This window comes from Prunus mume, linkage group LG8, assembly GCF_029339155.1.
Source record: "Prunus mume cultivar Tortuosa linkage group LG8, ASM2933915v1, whole genome shotgun sequence".
Taxonomy (NCBI): Eukaryota; Viridiplantae; Streptophyta; class Magnoliopsida; order Rosales; family Rosaceae; genus Prunus; species Prunus mume.
Window position 1 is genome coordinate 18,319,545 of NC_142705.1, and position 16,191 is coordinate 18,335,735.

At 42.1% G+C, this 16,191-nt stretch overlaps 1 protein-coding gene and 2 pseudogenes across 1 annotated transcript; 1 reads left to right on the plus strand and 2 right to left on the minus strand.

Moving 5' to 3' along the window:
- Positions 1–935: 935 nt before the first annotated feature.
- LOC103339166 (polygalacturonase-like) lies at positions 936–2,407 on the plus strand (annotated as a pseudogene).
- A 3,788-nt stretch (positions 2,408–6,195) lies between these two features.
- LOC148914939 (uncharacterized) lies at positions 6,196–8,183 on the minus strand (annotated as a pseudogene).
- A 6,010-nt stretch (positions 8,184–14,193) lies between these two features.
- LOC148914940 (uncharacterized) lies at positions 14,194–14,993 on the minus strand. Its single transcript, XM_089043345.1, has 2 exons — positions 14,601–14,993; positions 14,194–14,496 (listed from the first exon to the last, which is right to left on the minus strand). Exons 1-2 carry the CDS (start codon positions 14,991–14,993, stop codon positions 14,194–14,196), a joined length of 696 nt encoding a protein of 231 aa, XP_088899471.1.
- Between the last annotated feature and the right edge of the window lie 1,198 nt (positions 14,994–16,191).

A 16,191-nucleotide genomic window follows, 5' to 3' on the forward strand; every position in this document is an offset into this window, starting at 1 on the left:
ATCCAGATGCAGTATTCTTCTAATAGGAACTCTCTCTAGTGTCTTCATTTTTTGTTTGCATATTGTTGAGTCAATTTCCATTCATGTGGGGGATTGTTGGAAAATTTAATATTAACTAATATTGATTTTCCTATTTGAATGGAAATTAATAAAATCTATTGGGTTAAAGACATGACCCTTGGGTTAAAGACATCTTCACATGGGGGGTGACAACTCTTCAAACCAAGGGATGCATTGTTTGCCTTTTCAGATAGGGATACCTTTTTGGAAAAGGTATTTCATCATCTATAAATAGAGCAATCCCCCTGCAGTTTTAGGAATTCAGTTTAATTCTCTACATACAAAATTTCACATATACAAAGCATTAGAGTTTTCATAAAGAGAGGTTCCTGCATAATTAGGTTCAAAGCTCCTTGTGAATTGCAGTGCTTCTTTCACAAGGAGGGGAGTCGTTGTATCCTGGGAGGCGAACGCTAGTGAACCATAAGCACCAGTGTGGGGCGTAATTCGTCTTAAGGTCAGAGTGTCCAACACTTGCCTCGACTCAATTAAGGTTCTTCTAATTCAATTCTCCTTTTGTAAAAATCTGTTTTATGTGCAGTATTTATTTTATAGCAATTTAGCACTCATATTTCCAACATATGTATCCATATATACCATAACTATATTTTCTTTAAACCTACACCACCTCTCTCTGTATATATAATATCATATACAAACATCCCTTATATCAACCTAATTACTTACTGCATGCATGTATCGTCAAGAGTATAAGTACCCTACAATGTTCAAGTTTTCTCCATCAACCTCTCAGTTCCCAACTTCATTCGTTACCATCGACGTCATTGGTTTAATTTAATATCTCTCTCTCTCTCTCTCTCTCTCTCACACACACACACACACACAAACAGAAAGGAAAAATAGAAAAGGAGAAAATGGCTGAGGTTACAACAAGTTGTTTTAGCAGAGTAGCATTACTCATCCTATATATCCTACACCAATCATGTGTTGCTAAGAGTACATTAATTTTCAATGTCCTAAGCTTTGGAGCCAAGCCTAACGGTGCAATAGATTCTACACAAGCTTTTCTGGATGTATGGACTGCAGTATGTGCCTCCTCTGATTCCACTACTATACGTGTACCAAAAGGGAGGTAATTGCTTCACAATGCTATGGTTTTCAAAGGTGATAACTGCAAAAGCTCATATATTACTTTTCGAATTGATGGAACATTGATAGCTTCGTCTGATTACCGAGTCCTTGGCCAAGCTAACAACTTGCTAAGCTTCGAAGGAGTTACCGGTGTGTCCATTATCGGAGGTGCCCTTGACACTAAAGGTACCTCCTTGTGGGCATGCAAGTTAGCTCGAAGCACTGATTGCCCCAACGGAGGAGCCACGGTTAGTAATTTATGCTTTCTTGTCGATCAGGTGAAATCTTGTTTAAATTTGTTGTCTTTTCCTAAATTCTGATATTTTTGTTCGCACTGATACGCTGAGTCTGAGTTTTACGAACTCCAAAAACATTAACATCGATGGACTAATCTCATTGAACAGCCAGATGTTCCACATTGTGATAAACGGCTGCCAAGATGTTCGCATCAAAGGGATCAAAGTCAATGCAGCTGGAAATAGCCCAAACACTGATGGCATCCATGTCCAATTGTCAAGAAATGTTGCAATCTTCAACACCTCTATCAAAACTGGAGATGATTGTGTCTCGATTGGCCCCGGAACAAAGGACTTGTGGTCCTACTTGTGCCATGGCATTAGGTCAGATTTTATAGCTCTTGGAATATTGCATTGCTTCCATATGAAAACCTCGTAACAGTTAATATTATAGTTAGCTTATACATACATGGGTGTGGTGATTACAGCATAGGGAGTTTAGCCAAAGACTTGGAAGAGGAAGGGGTCCAAAATGTGACAGTTCAAAATGCAATTTTCAAGGGTACTCAAAATTGCTTGAGGATTAAGTCTTGGGCAAGGCCGAGCAACTGATTTGTTCAAGGTGCTCAATTTCCTTGATGTCGTAATGTTAAATGTCCAAAATCCTATCATAATAGACCAAAACTACGTACTGCCTACACAACATCAACTGCCCTGCTCAGGTAATGAAAACTATAATCACAATTTACGTAGTAATTGAGCATGCACTCATTCATAAACGTATGCCTTGACTAAATGTCTAATGCACATTTCATCTTGTTTCAATATTATAGGTATCAGGTGTGAGAGTCAGTAATGTCGTGTATCGGAACATTCAAGGAACATCAGCTACAGCCATTGCAATAAAATTTGATTATAGCTCAACAAATCCATGTAGAGGGATAAGACTTGAAAATGTGAGTTTGACCTTAGTAATCAAGAGGTTTAGTCACATTGTGCCCAGGGACGGATCCACATAGTGGGCGTCTGCAGGCTCTGACCATCTGAATATTTTTTTGTATTTGTAATACCATATAGTATTCTTAAGAAAAAAAAAACTTAATGGAGATAGCCCATCCCAAAGCTGCAAGAAGAAATAACAGAGAGATGGAGCAGACGGAGAGAGAAGAAAGAAAAGAAGAAGAGAGGAAGAAGGAAAGAATAAAGAAAGAGAGAGAGAGAGAGAGAGGAGGAAAAAAGAAATGAGAAAATATAATAAAAAAGAGAGAGGGGGGAGATATGTTGGGATGAGATGTGTTTTTATTTTGTTAGGTGCACTGCCCCACAAAATAGGATGCTTTTATTTTATTATTACTTTCTTTTTTAAATTCAATTCCTTATAAATATCTTCTTCTTTTTTCTTTCTTTGTTTCCCTTCAATCCCTTCCAAATATTTCAACAATATTATCAATAATTCCAATATTTTCTCTATTTCAAATGTCGTATAATAACAAAAAGTTATAAATACGATGAAGAAAATATACTGAAAAATGCTTATATAAAATAAAAATATAACAAACTAGGGCTTATGATTTACCCCAAAAAAAATATAGCCACCCCTGTGGGTTACCTCTAGTTTTTAGTTCCTAAAATCTATTGTCCAAGCCTAAAAATCTACAAAAACCAACCAAAATTCACCAAATTTTCTTAATACATTTGTACTTAAGGTAAATTTAGCCCACCCGATTTGCAATTCTTGGATCTGTCCCTGATTGGGCCAATGCAAATGGAAAGATTGTTGCAACTATTCAACCAAGCAGTTGTTTGTAATACTGAAGATGAGATTAGGCATGAAATACATGTGCATACTACACACATAATGCTAGCGAGTCTGTACATAAATATCATTCTATTTGGTTTCTAAGTAAGACCTCTTTCTGATTAATATAATATTTGTAATTTTATGCTTACTTACATGGAATGGGAATCATTCTCAAGAAATCCCTCATTCAGATTAGTGGAAATGCCTTGTTTTGATTACTTCCTATTGTCATTCCCTTTTATTCTGATTCCTACTCATTTTGATTCTAAGTTCAAAAACAGAGCTATAATTAATAAGATTTTCAGAAAAGGCAAACTATTGTTTTCCATCTGTCTTTGGCTTACTTCTTACCAACCCTTGAACTCAAACTTGACAATCTCCAGCAGCAACTTACAATACATTATATTACCTGAAGTGAAAGTTCTCTTGTGGGAGTAATAATAAGTGCCTATTAAAAGTCCTTTTGGAGCAAACTTTTTCTTCTTCCTTCCCCTTTTTGTTTGAGTCTAATTTGGCACACCCAGTATAAGGAAATAAAAAGCCCATCTTGGTTTTTGGCAGCCACCAACATTCCTTTGAAATTGGGCCAATAATACACACTCAACCCAAAGCATTGAAGGCTCTAGTCCATGATCTATCTAAAAGATGAAAACTTGGGCTTTGAAAAAGAAGGAAATCAGCCCATAGCCTCAAACTGGGCCTGGCATGAATAAACCCAGAAATCAGAAGATGCGGACTCCACGTGACTAATCTGAACCAAAACTTTGAATTGTCAACAATTTCAACTAGGTTGATAGGGAGTTAATAAATAATAAAAAAAGCAAAACATGAAGAGACTTCTCTGAAAAAATCTGCCACCAGAAGATCAAATCCCTTCTTATAAAAATGAATTGTTTCTACTCTAAAGATGGTGATTCTCCCAAGAGATAAGCAGGTCATGTTTTCAAAATGAGATAAGCAGGAGGACAGGAAGTTGTTCAAACTGGAAAATCAAACTAACCATCACGGTTTTTTGAGCTCTCACAGGGAGTAGTTGGGATTAGAAAGGGGTTAGATTCTCTTTCAAAATACAGAGAATTGATTGCCATAAGGTATTGTTGAAAGTCTATCTGCCAGAACTGATAAAATCCATTTTTCTTTGTATTTAAAATTAAAAGATCTTTTGAGAAATTTTGCCGCCCATTATTAAAAAAATTACCCTACTCCAGAAAACATTTCCTATAAATAGAAGAGAGGGTGAACAGAAAAAGACACACTCAATTCAACAACAAAATCAAACAACTAAAAATCAACCCAAGATAAGAACTCAAAATGATCACTTGATCCTTGAGAACCCCCAAACAAACTGAAGCAACCAAGAGCCCAGTCAAGCCAAAGAAGAAGCCAGCCATGATTCAGAACTTCCAAGCTTAGACTTAGAAAATAAGCCATTCAAAACAAGATTCCTCTCGTTACAAATTTGGTTCAGCAACAGCCAAGACAAGAAGAGCATGAGTTTTCATAAATATGTGAACCTCAACAAATTTATGGAGAGCCCTGACTAAGCAAAACCAGTACCATAGTGCAGATTAGGCTCAAGCAATCCTCAAGTCCAAACCACTTTTGTCCCGTCTAGACTGAAGAGGTTGCAATTTTGCCCATTCAAAAAGCCTTCCAGAGCTTGAAATAGATTAAAACCTCTGTCAAAATCAAGCTTTGGTATCGATTTATTCTGAGGCTTGGCATTGAAGTTGTTTGAGTTCAATCCAACACAGACATACCCAGTCCGGCCGGATCGAAGCTTCTATCCAGCAGAAATGGAATTCCAGCCTTCTTTTTATCTTTCTAGAGTTCATTTTTTCCTTCCAAGCCTTGTAAAGGGCAGTTTTGCCTAAAAACAGTCCTCTTTATCATCATTTATTCTGGCCAACTACCAATCTTATACTTGTGGTAAATCGTGAAGTCCTCACCAGTTTGAGGCAAGAAAAGAACTTACTTGGGAGATATTCGTCACCCAAATTCACAATCACTTGTTTAGAAATCAGTAATTTGGGGCGCAAGTTATCCCTTTTAAAGAAGTCTGCTAGGATTTTCAAGACTAGGTGACACTTCGCATACCAAAGAAAGTGCTTGTTGACCAGTCAATGGTTTCCAAGGCAATGAGGAATTTTACCCTTCCATCACAGCGAGAAACAAAGCGGGTGAACACTTTTCTTCAAGAATCTTCATAGTGTTTTCTCCTTCCTCCAACAAGCATTGCAAAATGGGCAAACCAAAGGCTAGTTTCTTCCCAGCTCCTGTTTCCACAAAGCACTAACAACGTCCGTCATATGAAACAATTATAATGACCATCAAACCAAATATAATCATAACCTGTCCAAAACCATACACAACAACCTTAACCAACCTTCCCTTGATGAGCAGCAGCAGGAAAACAAGCTTTATGGATTGGCGTTGGTTCTGAGTCCCCATCTATATATTATCTTCCCAATCATCAGATGATGAGCCTCAACTCATTCCAGCATAATATTCACCTCCACCAAACTAAGTTAATGTTGAAAAAAAGTTCTCTAATATCCACACAATCATTAATACAGTTAATAAATAAATATACATGAAGTAATGTTTCTGGTAACCTTGGATTGAGATTACCACCAATTCATCAACATATAGAGGGCTTGTTCACTGATGCGTTTCATTATTTAATCGTACCAACTCAGAGAATAATCTTAGCTTCATCATACAACCTCGAAGAGAGATAGAAGAACTGCTCACTGCTCATGTATGACAGAATTATATTGGACTCGTGGTAAAAACCATATATTTTTATGGACATCATAATTAAATTGAATAGAAACATGAAATAATTGCTAAGCTCTGGCCTTAAATATGAGACCTTCATGGAAGGTGAACAAAAATTATAGGGCTATATTATCCCTAGCCAAAAGGTACATCAAAATCGAACTAAACAATACTAGAAATTCAATTACAAAGGATCAAAATCGAACTGAGGTTGTCAAGTTTTCATTAGCTCTTCTTCGATTATGAGCTTGAAACCCATGCACTTGGCAACACTGGATAATGCACGAGTGATGGAGGAGACATCAAAGCAGGGACTTGATAGGCCAGCTGCTCATCATAATTAGTCTTTTCCCAAACGAAACTTTGATTTTGTTTCTTAGCAAACCCCATATATATTTCCATTGAATCAATCTTCTTGGTCGCAACTTGTATCTTAGATTCGAGTGAAGCAATGAGCTTAGTCAATTCGTCGTTCGAAAAATCATCTATTCGATCGTCCCATGTCGGGTACTCCTCCTCAGAAATCTTCTTCCCTAAATTTTGAAACTTTGTCAGGTATTCCCCCTCAAAAATCTTCTTCTCTAAATTTTGAAACTTTTCATCATCGTCATCCACGTGATCTTTCTTGTCCTCATAAAAATCAGACATATCAAAGTTTCTCTTGAATCCGGGCGCGGACATATCCTTAGAATCCTTATACTTGTTGAGAACTAAAAGAATTCCAACTTAACTAAGAGAGAGGCATATTGTGGTTTATTTCTTAACTAAAAGAATCCAAGTGCAAATTCAAACAAATTTGAATGGAGAGACTTTTAAAATTTTCAACCAAGTGAAACTTTTATTCAATTGCATACAAATCAAAATCTTCTCTTGGCTTTGAAATTCAGTTGCTTTTCCATTGTGGACTAACGAGAAAAGGAGAAAAGACAAAGAGACTCTCACAGAGGCACTTCATCAAACAGATAGTAGAGGCTCAATTTGGCATATTTCACTATCGATATTCATTGCTTAGCATATGTGCACATTTGTTTATATAGGTTATTTTCTTTGCTGGTCTTCTTGGCTTCCGAAGAAGGGACACAATTTATTTTCTTTACTTCCTGTTTGTGCAAATAATCTCACAAATCCTTAATCTTCCTTCTTTCTCTTCCTCGATTCACAGATTGGAGAGATAGGGGTGTTAGCGAGTGTTTGGCAAAGGGGAGTAGTGTTTATGTAGGGTGTGAACCGGGCGGCCGGATGGCAGGAGCTTCGGGTATTTTTCTCGGGTATAAGGAGTAGGTTTAGATGTACCTTGAATGATGAATGAAGATCTTCCTTCTCTCTCTTCCTCGATTCCTATAAAATAGATTGGAGTAATTAAGATATTTATCTCATTAAATAAAGATAATATCCCATTAATTAAGATATTTATCCCAATTAATTAATTGGCCGGATAAACTGGTTCAATTAATTAATGTAAGAGATAATCTTCTTTTCCACGTGGCGTGTCTGATTGGAGACAAAATATATGCTCCACAAATGCCCCCCACTTATGCATGGCGCTTGTGTGGCATGTAGGAGATGAAATTATTATTATTATTATTATTTTCTGGCTCTTCAAGCGTATGGGCCTTTTTTCTATGAGTTGGACTCCTTTGCATATCGATTTCCAATTGGTGTAGGCTTTTGATGTTGTTGGAGTTGGATTCCTGTAGGAATGAGCTTGCAATCCCTCCTTGACCTGGGTTGTCCAACCTGTATAAATACAGGGCTTTTCTTCACTTTTCTCACATCACAAACTTAACTTCTCTACCTTCTAGCTTGAGAAAGATCTTAGAGAATTTGTACTGCTTTGTTGAAGAGAGGAATTGTCGTGCATCCGGAGTAAGTCGAGCTCATGAAAATATATATGCACATATTTTTTTTTTTCTGATTTTTGGGAGCAAGGAGGTGGTCTAGCATGAGCTGCAAATCCGTGGGAAATAGTTGACAAAAGCTGGAGAATTCTGTGGCCGAATCAAATGAAGCTGATGCATCTGCACAGTGCAAGAGTCAGCTCGAAGAGAGTGCGTGGAGGAGGCGGGCTCAAGCAATGGTGAGAGGCAGGCCTTGAGTCGAGGGCTTGCGCTTGTTGAGCATCTGAGACCACGCTGCTGGCGTTTGGGCGAGAAGGCACTAGGTTGAGCGACGTGGGCGCATGCCGCATTTGGGTTGAACGTAATGTTGCTCATCTTTAGGCTGCTTTAATATTTTTCTTTTACTTTTTTGTTGGTTTTTTTTTTTTTTTTTGCTTGCTGCGGCTTTGTTTGGGATTTTAACTTGTGGAATTTTCTTCTCTTCTTGCAGTTATTCGTTGACCAACCATGCCTTCCAGAGACGGTAGCAAGGCTTCAAGCTCTCAGGTGCCTTTGTATTTGTGGGGAGGTTCCGAGGTGTACAAGAAGAGGTTTGTGGCCAACCTGCACCGCATTACAAATGAAGATCAATTCGGTGGCGGGCTTGCCTCTCAATTCTGCGGCGTGCATGTCAATTTGGCGAAGCCTTTAGGTGACAACGTGCCCATGGATCGAATGATCCGAATGCGAATCATCACCTTACGTCCCTTTACTTCTCTTTGGGCTTCAAATTCCCCTTGTCAGCTTTTCAAGGGGTATTGCGCCATGGCGTGTGCTCCAAGTCGATGTACTCGAGCGTCTACAGGGCGATCATGTGTTTGAAATGAGCCATTTCTTCATGTTGGGTGCGATCAGAGTTCTTCTATTTTTTAAAGTGAGGTGCTTCAAGAATATGCCCAACCGCACTGCAATGTCAAGGTGTTTGGCAGTCTTAGTCGGGGAGATCACGTGTAGCATGATGATGTGTTGGAAGTCAGCGGACGGTGGGAAGGCGATGTTGGTGATGGTCCCCTTGTTCCCCTCACCTATTGCAATTGTACTCTTTTTTTTTTTCTTCTATCTGCTCTCTTTTTGTTTGAATTTCTTGAAGTGTAGCTGACTAACTTCTGTCTTCTGCTTGTAGCGGACGACATCAGCAAGAAATTGGAGCTTGAGCTTAACATGGCTAAGGTCCGTCGCGCTTTGAACATCCCCCAAAAGTTTCGTGAGTGGCGTTGGTTGTTGAGCGAGTATCGGAGGAAGACGGTGGTCTGCCCCCTACCAAGGATGTCAAAAGATGGAAGCAGAATGGTCCGAACCTTGATGATCTGTCTGCTGAACAAGAGGCATGCTCTGCTAAACCCCCATAAAAAAGGAAGGCTGAAGTCAAGTCTCAGGAACTCAAGCTACCTCTTCACGGGCGAGCGTGTCTCCATTGAGGAAGAAAAGCTCCATACGTTGAGAAGATCGATGGAGTTGTTCTGCCTCATTTGCACAGTCAAGCATCTTGTTGGCATGACGACAAAAAGATTGGCGATATCGCAACATAAGGGATGCTCCCCTAAGCCTCTTCTTGCGAGCTTGGAGATCATGATACTCGCGAAGTGGTCGTCTTGCGATCTAGCTCACTGTTAAAGACAAAGAGATCGTGTTACGCCCGAAGTTGGGTCGTTTGCTGGTCGAAGAGTGAAGTCGATGTGGAGAATGCGCTCATCTATCAGTCATGATCAAGTGTTGAGTCATGGCGATCAAGCATGGAGTTGATTCATGCGCAAATTCCTTTGGAAGTGAGGTTGGCGAGAGGCTAGGAAAGCAATCTGCCGGACAAAGTTCTTGCAGCGTCAGCGGCGATCAAAGGTGGACAAATCTAGCCTTGTAAGGGATGCGGCGTGTACGATGCACTAAAGCGCAATTTCTATCAAGTCCATCCTCTTGTCTTGGTGGTTGACCAAATCCGTTAAATTGAAATCTTGGTGCTTTCTCAAGTCTTTCCTTGGAAAAACAAAGGAAGCGACACTTCATCCTTCAAAGGGAGTAGTTTTGCTTCTTTGAGACCATTGAACTCGTCTGCTTTATTACCCCTCTTACCTCGGCTCGGTGCGTTGGAAGAAGAATGCGAAACTAGGTAGCAAACTTTGTACTAGGCGGACTAGTTATGACAAGAAGGCGTCGATTTGCAGCGATGATATTTGGTGAAGAGTTCCCTTCTTTGAGAAGTTGGAAATTCAGGAAACTCTTGTTGTTGACTTGCAAGTCGAAAAGATGCTTATACGCCTTGGCGCAAGAATGCACCTCTCTCATAGTTATGACAAGCTTTTGGCTAAATTTCACACCTATCATAAGTCTGCTGAAGAATCCAAGTCCGAAGCTACCATGGATGCATACAAGTTGGGCTACTTGGAGTGTAAAAATGGATATGATCCCTTTTCGCCATTGGAGATGAAGATATCGAGATGTTCTATCTGACTTGCCCTCTGCACACAGCGAGGAGGCCAATCTTGTGAACACGAATGAGCTAAGAAAATGGTGAAAGGCGGTGGTGAAGAGGATGGAAGCGGAGGAGGATGCGGCCGATGAGGTGGTGGCGGGCGTCATAGATCGAGCATGCGGGCTGAGTGAGGTGATCGGGTGGGCGGCGAAGAGGCTGCGGATCACGGATCTCCTATTGGCGTTTGAGATGAGGCGAAGAATCTTTTATTTCTTTTGACTTTTCTAGTCTACTTTTGTTTAGAATAATTGGTCTTACTTAACCATCTTCTTTTGTTTGAACTTGGCGGTTGGTCACTTTGCTATAAATTTTAGTCTTTATTTTCAACTTCAATTTGCGGTGTCTTGTGTTGCTAGAGCAGCAAGCTAGTGTCTTACGTATGTTTCCCTTAGGATTTTGGCAAAGCGGGGTCCCCCTTGAGGACTCGAGCGTATACGCATTTTCTAGAAAATGCTTAAGATGTTTCGATCGTTGCCATCGTCTTATCCCTTAAGATGGCCTTATGACACAAGCTGTACACCTCTATCTTAGGCAAGCCCCCTTAGGAAGCGGATAGGAGGCACACCTGCGCCACCCTTAGGGATACCCCTTAGGAAATTCTGGTGCACCTGCATCTCTGAAGGGCCTTCTTTGCGAGCTCGTCTCAAGCGGATGTTTTTGGTGAGTATAGCCTGCGTCTCTCGAGGGAGCTTTGCTTATAGGCAACTATTTTTCTTCTTTTCGAACACTCTAGAATGAGCCGAACTTTTATTGATGTTTCATTAGATTACATTGCTTTATTCAAAGTGGAAATAAGCGAATAAAGAAATTGGAAATCCGCGATTGCTTCTCTTCTTGAAATGCTCGATTACTCGAGTCATCTATTGGGGACTGGCAGGTAGGAGGAAGCGTCATGGATAGTATCTTTGGAGGTGGTAGGCGTTCCATTGTCGCGGAATCTCTTTTCCTTCCATGGTGTCAAGCGTATAGCTTCCTCTGCCTCCGGACCGGCTGATTACATAAGGGTCTTCCCAATTGGATTTCATCTTTTTATACCCTTGTCTTTGTGCAATGATGAAGGCCTTTCTTAGCATGAGGTCGCCGGGTTGAAGAAACTATCGATCTTGGCTCTTTTGTCGTAGTAAGACTTCAACCGCTGTTGATAGGAGGCGACTCGGACAATGGCCTTCTTCAAGGTTGAGTCTTATCTACTCGGAGTTCTGCTCAATATTGCCCACTTCAATGCCTATATAGGGAACGATGGCGTGATGAGAATGATAAGCCGCCAGTTCCATAGGCGAGAAAGCGAGTCTCGCCGATCGATCTTAGCTTGGTAGTGCGATAAGCCCATAGTACTCAGGGAGCTCTTCTACCCATTTTCCTTCGACGCCTTCTAATCTTTTCTTTAAATAGTCCAATGTTATTTTATTGGATGCCTCGGCACAGCCATTGCCTTGAGGATATCTCGAGTAGAAAGATCTTGCTCAATGCCATACTTTTTGAAGAAAGCGGTGATACGCGCCAATGAAGCTGAGCCATTATCATTGACCGATGTTGTGTAGGCGTAAGCAAACAGATGATATTCCTCGGATAGATTGCTCACATTGGCTTCTTTAGTAGAGGATAGAACTTCGGCCTCGATCCATTTAGTAAAGTAGTCGGTGGCGACAATCATCATTTCTTTCTTGGCGGGTGCCGGTGGCAGGGGACCCACAAAGTTGATGGCCCATTGCATGAATGGTCATGGACTGTTTGCGGATAGTAAACTTGGCGGCAGATTAGGAATTGGTTTGTCAGGTTGGCAGCGATCACATCTTTTGACATATTTAGTGGAGTCATGGCGCATGGTGGGCCAGAAATAGCCTACATTTAGAGCCTTTTGGGCTAGCGATCTTTGCTTACAGAATGGTTGCCACACTCGCTATCATGAACTTTGTAGAGGACCTCAAGTGTTTGAGGGTATTTTATGCAAGTGAGATGAGGGCCGGAGTATGATCTGCGAATGAGCTTATCGCCTTGCATGTAATATCTTGCGGCTTTGTTGGACCTTCCTAACCGGACTTATCCGTTGGCTGATTTCCATTCACTAAGTAGTCGATGATGGGGTCTTGCCAGCTGGGGTCCTCATCAATTTGCATTGAGTCGATTGGCTCTATTTCTTCGATGCTTGGCCGGTCAAGGTGTTCAACTGGGATGGGCGTCTGGCCCAGGTGTTGATCTTGATCCTAAACTCGCCAATGCATCTGCATGAGTGTTTTCTGCGTGGAACTTGTTGGATGGTGAAAGTAGGGAATTCTTTCAATAGTCCTTGGACTTTGTCGAGGTATTGGATCATTCTTGGATGCTTTGCCATATACTACTTTGAGGAAGCGATTAAGTGATCGGTTGTAGTGCGAGTAGATGGCCAATCTCTTGATCGACAGTTCTTTCGCTAGGCGCAGTCCTGCAAGCAATGCCTCATATTTTGCCTCATTGTTTGAAGCAGAAAAGCCTAGTGTGATAGCTTGTTCCAACAAGGTTCCGTCTGGGGTGATTATGACGACTCCTACTCCCGCTCCTTTTGTGATTTGATGCTCCATCTACATGCAACTACCACATGTCGTTAGGTAGGTTCGGATCGGTGGGGGAGGTGTCGTCTGCTTTTTCCTTGCTTTTCATGACCATCTTCTTTTCTTCGGATGTCGGAGTAAACTCTACAACAAAATCTGCTAAAGTTTGGGCTTTTATAGCAATCTTTGGTTGGTAGAGGAGGTCGTATTGAGTGAGTTCGATAGCCCATTTCATGAGTCGAGAAAGCGTCGAGGTGTGAAGGATCGATCTCAAAGGAAATTATGTTATGACAATAATTCAGTGTGCCTGATAGTAGGGCCTTAGTTTTCTCGCAGAAACCACAAGCGAAAAAAATGAGCTTCTCTATTTTAGGTAATTTGAATGCCTCGACAAGGTTCTTGATGTGGTGGCTCGCTCAAGGGCTTTGACTAGCATGTCATTCGTAGACCTCCATAGTCTTGCCAATTTGTCTCCGGTTTTGCACAATAACCTGCAGTTATCGTTCTTCAACCCAAAAGGCATGACTTTGTAGCAATATATACCCCTCTCAATTATGAAAGAGGTCTTTGCCTTGTCGTCTTCATGCATCATGATCTGGTTGTACCCGGAGTAGGCGTCCATGAAGCTTAGCAGTTGATTGCCGGAAGTTGAATCAATGAGCTGATCAATTCTCGGTAGTAGAAAGTTATCTTTAGGACATGCCTTGTTGAGGTCAGTATAGTCGACGCACACTCTCCACAGGACTTTATCGTTTTTTGCAACTAGAACAACGTTACTGCAATTTCGCCGTGACACTTCTTCAATGCAATGGCGACGCGCCAATCTCGAACTGGCGATGGCGACCGCTCGAGGTGAAGTTGCGTCTCCCTGCTACGAGCTTGATGGTGTGTTGGCGTGTAGGCGATGGCGGATGATGCGGGGATCGATGCGGGCATGTCGGATGGTGACCATACAAATCGTCTTTGTTGTTCGGAGGAAGGCTATAAGCTACGCCTTCCTCACGGCTTAGGCGAGCGATCCATCTTGATCTCTACGGCATCGGGATCAAGTACTAGCTCAGCGTCCTCCTCGGGCTTCCCTCCTTCTTGGGATAGGCGTGCGGATGGATTCCCTCGACCTGAGTCTGATTCTTTGATTGCTATTGGGAGTAGTTATTCCTTTCCTTTTAGCTGCTTTCGACCGTCGGGAGCGGGATCTGCTTTCTCCTCTGTTTGATCTACTCCTTTAGATGCTTGATTCTACAGGAGGAGCAGTGTTTGCTTGCCTTTTCTTGTATTGAGCATTTCTCGCCATTGCACGATCGCTGTTGATTTGACCGATACCGCCCCCAAGGGTTGGGTAGCGAATCTTCTAATGTGTGGCGGAGGTGACGGCGCTGATCTTGCTGATCCATGGTCTACCTAGAATGCCATTGTAGGGTGAGGCTTCATCAATGACCATGAACGTTTGCGAGCTGATTACTGGTGGGGAGTAGACGTCGAGATCTATTGTGCCCACGGTAACCGTTGTTGCGCCATTGAAGCCAGTTAGCGACTTGGCTGATTTATTGATCTTTGTCTCTAAGCTCATCTGTTGGATGACCGCCAATTGTAGGATGTTGGCTGCACTGCCTTCGTCTGCATGGATTGGGCGACCATTTCGGCGATTTGAATTCTGATGACAAGAGCGTCATTGTGTGGTAGATCAAGGCCAATTAGATCTTTCTTTTGGAAGCTGATCACGGGGTCATCTTCTGCTAGTGGGAAACTAGTGGAGACCTGGGAGATCATGGTGGCCTGTTTGATTTTTCTCTTCTTTTCTTTGTTGGTCAGCCCGGACTCCTCGAAGTCAGCTAGGATTGTGTTAATCCTTATGACCTTCTGGGATGGCTCTTTGGCGGTATCGCGGTCCTCTATCTGCTGGATGGCCTGCTTCGCGATGAACTCTGTGCAGTGACCTTCTCTCACGAGCTCTTCAAGATGTGCTTTCCAAGCAAAGCAATTGTTCGTATTGTGTCTGTGTGTCGCATGGAAGGCACAATACTTCCTGGTATCCCTCTTATCCGGATCTCCTTTCAAGGGTGGCGGTCTTTTTACCCAAGGTTTGTCCTTTACTTGGGCTAGAATTTGGTGAATAGGGATGGAAAACTTGGTGTAGTTCTGTTTTGTCATGGCATCACCTTGTGGGCGTGATTTGCGTTTGTCTTTGTCCCTGCTGTCAAGCCCGTCACCTCTTTGGTCTTCCCGCTTGGTCGGCCAATCTTCTTGCTCAGCGGACTTCTTTGCGGCTATTCGATCATCATCCTAGAGCGCATAGCGTTCCGCGGTCGCGAAGACCTCTGCCAGAGTCTGGCTGGGAGTGATAGTCAGCTCGCGGTATAACTCGTGTTCTGCTGGAAGACCTTTCTTGAATACAGAGGATGCGATTTGGTCATCGCACCCTATGATGTTGGCCTTTTCTGCTTTGAACCTCTTGATGTAATCTCGAATGGATTCGTTGGGCTTCATACGCGATTCAACGGATGATCGAGGGGTTTCTTGATCGTCACGATAAAATTTATTCTTTAGTGAAGACGTAAGCAAGCTCCTTGAAGCTGCTGATCGACCCGGATGGCAGGGTATGGAACCAATCCTGAGCTGCTCCTTGCAAAGTCATTGCAAACACCTTACACATTAACGCATCTTCAGCTTTGTAGAGGATCATAAGGCTTTTGAAATGCGGATGGATTGGGATGGAATCTCTTTGAAGCATGTGAAAGAGGATGTTGAGAATCGTTGGAGGAAGCACCTTTCGATTTGTGATAAGGTGAGAATTTGCTCATCTACCTCAACACGTAGTGCATCTTCGGAATTTCCGCCAATCTTTAAGTCTCGAAGTCGGTTGTTCACAAGCTTTTCAGCGTCTTGCACATGGCTGGTCGGTCACATTGGCGGAGCCTTTACGATTTAGGCGGTGAGTAACTTCCTCGTTGGTTTGCAGGGTCGACCTTCTCGTCTGCGCCGCGCTGGCGGCGTGTGTGGATTACTTTGCGAGGGTTCTCTGTATTCTACGATAGCGTAAGAGTTATCAAGTTGAACTCCACGAGGGCCTAGCCTTTCGTGGGATATTTCTCTGCTGGCGGACTCTTCCACCATCTCCTCTTCGAATCAAGTTTGCCTCCGAACACATTTGTTGTTTCTTTGGCCCCCGATAGGAGCGAGGACAATCCGATTGTTTTCTTTGCTTCCGAAGAGGAGGACTTATTAAGCGGGACGAGGAGAATTTTTCGATGGGACTTTTCCTCGGGAGGACTTTTTCGATGGGACTCTTCTCCTTTTGAGATTTCCACCCGATGGACAAAGGATTTTCCTCACGAGCAAACCTTGTGTG

Bases quoted from the DNA above. Each gene is read 5' to 3' on its own strand.
- LOC148914940 (XM_089043345.1), bottom strand. From the start codon at position 14,993: ATGACAAAACAGAACTACACCAAGTTTTCCATCCCTATTCACCAAATT. The intron at 14,497-14,600 runs GTCTCCACTAGT...TCTTGTCATCAG, and splicing joins AGGCCACCATGATCTCCCAG to AATTCAAATCGCCGAAATGG.